Consider the following 8216-nt stretch of genomic DNA (forward strand, 5'->3'; position numbering starts at 1 on the left):
GATTCATTTTCGTTCAGGCACTGCTGACTTTAACCAAGATTTTAAGTGGATAGTGCTTCTGATATGCATTGGGATGTTTCTTTTCATTGTGAATTGGATGGTTTGGTATATGGTTTCTTTTTTCATGTGTTAAGCATTCACGAATGTGTGCACTTCATTGAGATGTGAATGCCTTTTGTGCTTTTTTTTATACTCTTCAACACTTTTCAAGGCGGATGTAATCCATTTGTTTTTTGCGAACAAATAAGTGACACTTCATTTCCTTAAAACCATAAAAGTCTCAAAACCTATAATAATCAATAATTGGGTAAAAGATAACAACAGTCATGCTTTTGTTTCTTTCAATGAATACTTCATAACAGTATCAATTCAAGTGACAAAACAGAAAAGGGCAGAATTTATTCAGTTGTGTCTAAAGAACCAAGAAACCTAATTAATTATGACAAACCACCCACACCAAAAAATGTACAACCACAACCAAAGGATAACTATATATGCCTAAAAGAGTTCAATAGGTGCATGGATCCGCCACCATCCGATGAATTCCAAGTAGTAGAATGCTCAAATCTTTTATTTATAGAACCATCATGATCATTATCTGTCTGAAGGTCAACAATATCCTACAAGATGCACAATACAAAGAAGAGAACAGCACATATGAATCAAGAACATCATTCCATAAAATAAAATTTAAAATATACCTCACTTCTAGCACATACCGGATGCGATTTCCTCTTCCTTTTTTGCATTGACTTCTTAATTGACTTGTCAAACTCTGCACCAAGTCTCTTACTCTTCGGCCATCCTTTGGTTTTAACTCTTGAGGGCATTAACACCACCTGTACTCTGTGTGGGCATGGTATTCTGAGTCGCAGCAAGAGTAGCGAAACGCATGCTGGCACGGTAACCAGTCAGCTTGGACTTTGCGTCCCAAAGGGCAGCTCGCAAGATGGCTGCTTCTTCATCACAAGCAACAAACTCCTAAACAACGTTATAAAACTCTGAACACAGACGCCTGAACAGGTTATGGCTTTCATCGGTCCGAGCCACGTCATGGCTACTCTTAATGTAAGTGTGCTTGCGGATGACATTCTTACTCCATCAAGGAAGAACATAGCAGCTCGGTACTGTGTCAACTCTGTAGTATGACCACACCGCAAGGGTGTGGCAACACAATATACCAGCGGATTCAAACTTGTTACACTCGCACCGACCCTTTTGACTCAAAAGGTCAAACTCTACTGTGAAAGTATGGTAGACAGGCTTCACCCAAAATACCTTCTGCTCGTCCACTTTAATAGAAATTGTATCTCCCTTTTGTTCAGTTGATCGAACCACGCAATTGATTTTTTTCTTACCTCCAGCTGAAGGACCCTGAACATATTACTGGTGTATTCCCCGCTGAAATTGTCTCTCAATGCCTGTGCTCCCTATACATGGGATGACTCCTTTCGAGTCCGTAGCATCATCTTCCAGCTCCTTCTGCTCCTTGTTTCCAAGCACATTGTCATATTCATGGACGAACTGAACCAACCCACTCTTGCAATGCAGAAATCCCCTATAAAATGCGTGCATACTTTCACTGCGTTGTGTAATCCTCATGCTGGCCCAAAATTCACTCTTGAAGAATATTGGAACCCACTTCCGCCGATTCGCATAAATGTCTGCCCATAAAAAAAGCATAAGAGTGTCGCTTATACACAACATGATAACAGCTTCCAAAGCACTGATAAAACAAATAAAAAAATATCCAGACAAACTATGAGTAAAAACATCTATTTGTGTATTAAAAAGAACATCCACTGACTAGTAAGGTAGAAAACTCAGCTACATTTCTTAGAAAAAACACAAGAATGGAATCAAGCTAGCAGAAATAATATGAAGTGAATAAATAGGCAACATGAAACCAACAGATGGGATTTAATTTAACGATCACGGACCTGCTAACCATCTGTTCTGGCCTAAGTCAAATTCTTTGATGAAATCAGCCCAATCAGCTTCAAACGAGTCAGGCGAAGGAGAATTCCACACAGTGTAATTCATCATTGCATTCAATTCTCCGTACCTAGCGTAGCTACCGAGCTTGAATTGTGATTTCTTCATTATGTGCCAGATGCACCATCGGTGGACAGTATCAGGTAGGACCTTCCTAATAGCACTAGTCATCGCCTTGCACTGGTCAGTGATGATCCCCTTGGCGCAGTCCCGACGCATTTCACCCACTGCGTGAACACCCACTCAAAACTAGGGATCTTCTCGCTCCTAAGTAAAGTACAGCCAAGAAGAGTAGACTTCTCATGGTGGTTTACACCGACAAAAGATGCAAACGGTAGACCATGCCTAAGAAAACACCAAAAACAAATGTGAGGCAGAAAAACAAATTTAACAAATAATTGCTCTTGCAATTCACCAATAAGTATACAGACCTGTTTCTTCTATAATTGGTGTCGAACGACATCACATCTCCGTAATATTCATACGAAACCCTGCACCTTGCATCTACTTAGAGTGCGCTCCTAAATTTATTAGCATCGTCAACATCTATGGCATAAAAGAAGTTGTGATTGATCTCCTTCATTCGAACGAAATAATTCATCATCCCCTTGAAGTTCGCATTGTCATCAAAGCATCGGAGATTACTTGTGATGTAATTTCTGACATCCTTTTTTGAAAACTCAGGTTTGAAAACCCACCAACCTCATTTGCCAGTGCTAGATACGTCTTGTTGGGTCTTATGCCAGCCTCGTCGTTATCCGTAATGACGCACTTAGCATGCATGGTCAACTACATATACTCATGATAGTGGATACCTTTCTTAGCCGAACAGGGGTGAGAATGCCTCAATTCTAACCTAGACACAACCCAACATTCATTCTCCCTGTCCAGCATGACATACATCCTTGCTCTGCATCTCGTGGCTGTTATTTTGTTTGTCTGAGTTGCTGCCTTAACCCGAGATTCCCTCTCGAGTGCAGTGAAGTGATTGATTAACGGGTATCTTTGATTCCTTCCGCGTCGTGTTGAAGTTCGTGTTCCTGACTTTAGTTACGAACCCCACTTTTTTTGCATAATTTGCATAAAACTCCTGTGCCAAATGCAACGAATCAAAACTCATTCTTATGACTGGAATTTCCTCTTCACTAATCCCACTATGATCCGGTAACTGTAAAACCAATTAACAGAACCAAATACAAATTAAGGCTAGTATTAACGTAGTAACTATAACGCGGTAACAAATAATAAGTCATAATTCATACCTCGTGTCTCAATTCCAACTCATCCTTGCTCATCACAATGACGTTAGTAACCTTGTCGCCCTTCAATTAAATATACGGGAAAAAACTTTTACAACCTAAAGAACCTTAATATATAATGAATCATTCAAATAAAAAACATCAACAAAATAGTGCAATGGCATATGGGAGTCAGGCATAATTTAATAATATCAATTCTTTGGATTAGAACATGCTGGGTAAGCATTTGATAGCAATCTAGCTTACTTTAATAATTTCTCAACTAAATATAACACCGTACCAGAATTTTTCAAATAGATAAAGTTAAAAAATATCTAATTAACATGAAGAAACAACATTCACATATTACGTTGTGATCAAATTACCTGCAATACAAGAACAGCCCATGCAACATACCTTAGACCCCTCTTGCTCTTGAATAACAACTTCACCCGCACTCAATTCTTCATCGCCTTGGGTTGAATTGGTCAATGTGTTGTTCGATCCACCCACCGGGGTTGAAAACTCCATGGACGATGTTGTGTGGTTCCGGAATTCTTTCACCGCAACAGCCGCTTCTTTGTGACGAAAACACTTGGCGTGATCGTCCTTGCGAGTGTTCCCGTTACCGAGTCGGGAAAAACACTTGAGCCGCGATCAAGAATGTCACCTTCAATGGCGACTTCTGGACTTTCGAAGTGAATGCCTTGAAGGAGAGAGTGGTGGCACGGACTAGTGGCGGCAATCGGGAACAACAAGAACGATTGTCAACCGCAACCCAACATGTGGCGGCACGGACCGATGGATACCGAGAAAAGAGCGCTGCTTGGATGGTTGGATGGAGGAGTTGGGCGTCGCTTGGGATAGAGAGCTTGAATCGGGATGCCGCTGCTTGGAAGAGAGGGTGAAGAATCGGGATTCGTTGAAGCAAACTTCCGTGATCCCCGTAGCTAATTTTTGAACGTATCATTCAAAAACATAATTTGGGGTGAAAAGCAATTAATTCCAAATATTATAAATTAAAAATGAATAAAACTAATTAAGATCATTATAATTAAATGAGTTGTTCAATTCTTGGCTGATTAAAAGTTAGTTCCATATACTTTTCCAAAAGATATTTGAATAATTTCACTCTAATAGGGATTTAGCGGATCTCTATGAAGCAAGTACTTTAGTCCCCGCCTCCATTCTCGTTTATTTGTGAAGATGGATTTTTGTCCCCGTAAAGATTTAGCGAGTCTATATTTTCTTTTCCGTCACGGATAATTCCCATAAATACCCGCAGATTCGGATTTTTTTTTTCCAGTTTCTATTAGTGAGTGGTGACTAGGTAGCATTTGGTTACTGTCCATGTCCCTGACATGGACACGGTAACATACGACATCCGTTTTGTTTGGCGAGACACAAAAACTTGATGGACATGGAAAGACATAGATGGATATAAATACAAAATTTGTGTACCATCTATAAGTTTTAAACAACCAATTTGGGTTGGTCGAGTGGTCAGCTCACTCATCCGCTTAAGCAAGTGTCGGGAGTTCGAATCCCGCCTTATGTATGTAGCAATCCATTAGCCAGCGGCAGACCCTTAAATGGAGCTCATATCTGTGACAGATTAGTCATTGACCTGTCGGGTTGGGGGATACCGTGGGCAATCAAAAATCTATAAGTTGAAACACTAAGACATAGACACAAGACTTATTTTCTTCCCTTTAAATTTCAATGTTAACCCTAAACGCTAGTAATGTTTCTTATTCTCTCTCCTTCCCTCTTCCTTCCTTCATCTTCTTCTGCCTCTATTATTTTCCTTCAGTCACTCCTCCCTCTGCCACCGCTACTCTTAGCTACTCTTCAAGATCTGTCGCCCACAATTGAAATAGTTGCAAAGTTGTCGACGTTCAGCCCTCATGAATAGAAAGTCATTGTGCCGTCGCAGAGCCATCATCGTCCACCCCTCGCGACCCAGCAACTCACAACACCGTTGTCATCCACCCCTTGTGGCCTAGCATTTTGCAACGCCCAGCTCTTGTGACACAAGAACATTCGTGTGCCGTATCTGCTCATTTTTTTTTCCATTTCACAATTGCCATTGCCATTAATTTATAGCCGCTATTGCCTTCTTCTTCCTTTTTATTGAGTAATCCCATCTCTCACATTCTCTCGATTTTTTTTTAATTTTAATTGATTGTTATTGTGATTACTAGCTGCTTTTCTGTCAATTTTTTTTTTTTGAGAGAGACAAATAGTTATTGTTAAGAAATTTATTTTAAGAATTTTGGATACGCTGACACATAATGATATTTATATGTATCTAAATATGTCTAACAAAAAATTTTTTATTTTTTATTAAAATACAATTAGAGATAGAAGACATGCGTATTGAATGAAATATCGATAATATATGGTATCTAAGATTTATTTAATATACAGACATAATAACTTAGTAAAGTGTACATATTTCATAGATTACTGTAATTGTGACATGCGACAAAATTTGTTTTTAAATTAAATTGCAAGAATAATTAATCTACACTGGTATTTTCACCTATAATAATATTACGAGAATATAAAACTTTTAAAATTATATCCATTTTGTCTTTACATTATAAATTATGACAGAAAAAATTTATAAAATTAAATTATTTTTACAAAAATGTCATAAAAGACAAAAATCTCCAGAGGAGTAAGGGAGAACTCCTTAATTTTAGAGGAAAAAATTTATTTCAATTGCAATGAAAGAGTGCAATATGACATATCATAGTTGTAAAATAAGTAAAATTTTAATTTTAACTTTTATTTAATTTTAATTGTAATTAGATAATATATTATATGTTTTAAATCTATGAAACACGGACACTTCGTTGAATTGGCGTGTCCGTGTGTCGAACACATTTCGACACTCATCAACACTTGTCCAATACACGTGTCTGTCGTGTCAAACCGTGTCTTAATAAAAAGTAAAAAAATTATTCTCCAGACACATTTGGACACACCTAGATACAATTACGTGTCAATGTGTCCAACCTTATTCTTAACAAGTATTCTTAAAATGAGTTTATAAATAATATATATTATTTTTATTAAAATAAAAAATATTTTAAATACTTTTATATAGTTAAAAAAATATTAAAAATAGTTAAAAAATTATTTTATATTTTAATATTAATAAAATATCAAAATATCATTGAAAATTTATTTAAAAACTACTTTATATTTTATATATAAGAAAAGCTCTCTCTCTCTCTCTCTCTCTCTCTCTCTCTCAAGTTCCAAACCCTTTATATTTTCCTTGCCTTATCAATCTTTTTTGGTAAGAGATAGAGAGAGAGAACCGAACTCTTTCTTTCTTTCTTTTCAGCTCAAAACTCACACCAGCCATTTTTATTCTTATTTTTATCTCTCTGGAAAAAAAGTGGTCTTCACAGAATCTCAGGTAATAATATTTCCTGTGTTTCAGCCTTATGCATAATCACACCTTTTCAATCGATCTCCTATGTTTTGTTGCGCTTTTATTATGGTTCATCCAATTTAGGTTTTGGATTTTTCGATTTCTTACTTAATATTGACTTGGGTCGGTTTTACTTTCTACCTAGTGGATGATCCTTCAAGCTATGATTATGAGTTTATTCAAAATTGGAGTTCATTTTGGTGCTTTGCTCATCCTTTTGCTTTGTTTGTAGTGAACTTTTTATTTTCAGTTTTGGGTACCGATTTGTGATGATGCGGATTCTGAGTAATTTGATTGCTTCGATCTACATATTTAGATTTCATTTTTACATCGGTAAAGGGGTTTGAGGTCTTACTATGTGTTTAGTTGATCAGTGAAAAATGGAGGCGAATTTTTATGTTGGATTCTTAGTTTTAAAATTTATGGAGTTTTTGGGATTGTAGAGTGGATTGGAATATGCTTCTGATCATGATAACCCTACCTACACGTTGCAGAATCTTTTGGACTTTTTCTGTATGTGTTTTATTTGTGACGAACTGAAGCTCATTTTGTTAGGAAGAGCTTGAGGCAGAGCAATGAAGAAGGTTTCCAAGACCAGCTGCAAGTCTGTATCACACAGGCTCTTTAAGGACAAGGCAAAGAACCGTGTTGATGACCTGCAGTTGATGTTCTTAGATCTGCAGTTCGCAAGGAAGGAGAGCCGTACAGTCGATGCGGCTGTCCTTGAGGAGCAAGTTCATCAGATGCTTCGTGAGTGGAAGGCTGAGCTCAACGAGCCCTCGCCTGCTTCTTCTTTGCAGCAAGTAAGCTAATATAGTGGACTTCATTTGATATATCAATCATGGGTGCTTTCCTTTCTAACCAATATTTGCCAATTGTGATTGGCATGTATAAAATTGAATGACAATGTTAGTGGTAAAGCTGTGATTGTGAATTGTGATATTTAAATATAGGGTGGCAGTCTTGGGTCATTCTCCACAGATATCTGTCGATTGTTGCAGCTTTGTGAGGAGGAAGATGATGCATCTAGTCCATTAGCTGCCCCTAAGCCTGAACCTAATGATCAGACGCAGCAGATTGGGGGTAAGGTTGTATTCCAAGAGGTGAGAATCTTTTTCCCTAATTGGGGTTAATCATATGATATAATCGGCCATAATAACTATCTGGTCTTTGTGGCATGCACTGTTTAATTGTTAACTTTTTTAAGTTTATCTGTTTTTATTCAGTGCATTAGTGTAACTTCTTGTATTATAAATCAGGGGTGACTCTGGCAATACAGGTGTCTAACATCATGTCAACATTGTCATGCAATATGTTTTCTTATCACATGCAATTCTTTTGGGTTATCCTTAGTAAATTTTACTTGATGAACCTGGCCCTTGAAATATGGTTAGGAGAAAATTGGAATTGTTGATTCTGACTATTTTGGACCAACTAAGTAATGAGTAAGTTCTTGAAAGTGATCAAACCAAAGATTTGTGCTTCATTTTGTTTTAAGGAGGGGCTTTTAATTTGTTCCTTGTTTTTTGGAGTTG

General features: G+C 37.4%; 1 protein-coding gene across 3 annotated transcripts in view; it reads left to right on the plus strand.

The window, feature by feature from the left end:
• LOC107631187 (transcription factor VOZ1) overlaps nt 6463–8216 on the plus strand; it is a 3636-nt gene continuing 1882 nt past the window's right edge. For 2 of the 3 annotated variants that reach the window (XM_021119498.1, XM_016334544.2), the window contains exons 1-3: nt 6463–6666; nt 7237–7484; nt 7635–7784. In XM_021119498.1, the coding sequence (XP_020975157.1) occupies nt 7257–7484; nt 7635–7784 (378 nt within the window). In that variant the 5' untranslated portion in view covers nt 6463–6666; nt 7237–7256. The remainder of the gene's footprint in view (nt 6667–7236; nt 7485–7634; nt 7785–8216) is intronic. The other variant, XM_021119499.1, reaches the window with a different exon arrangement.

This window comes from Arachis ipaensis, chromosome B03 (genome assembly GCF_000816755.2).
Source record: "Arachis ipaensis cultivar K30076 chromosome B03, Araip1.1, whole genome shotgun sequence".
NCBI lineage: Eukaryota > Viridiplantae > Streptophyta > Magnoliopsida > Fabales > Fabaceae > Arachis > Arachis ipaensis.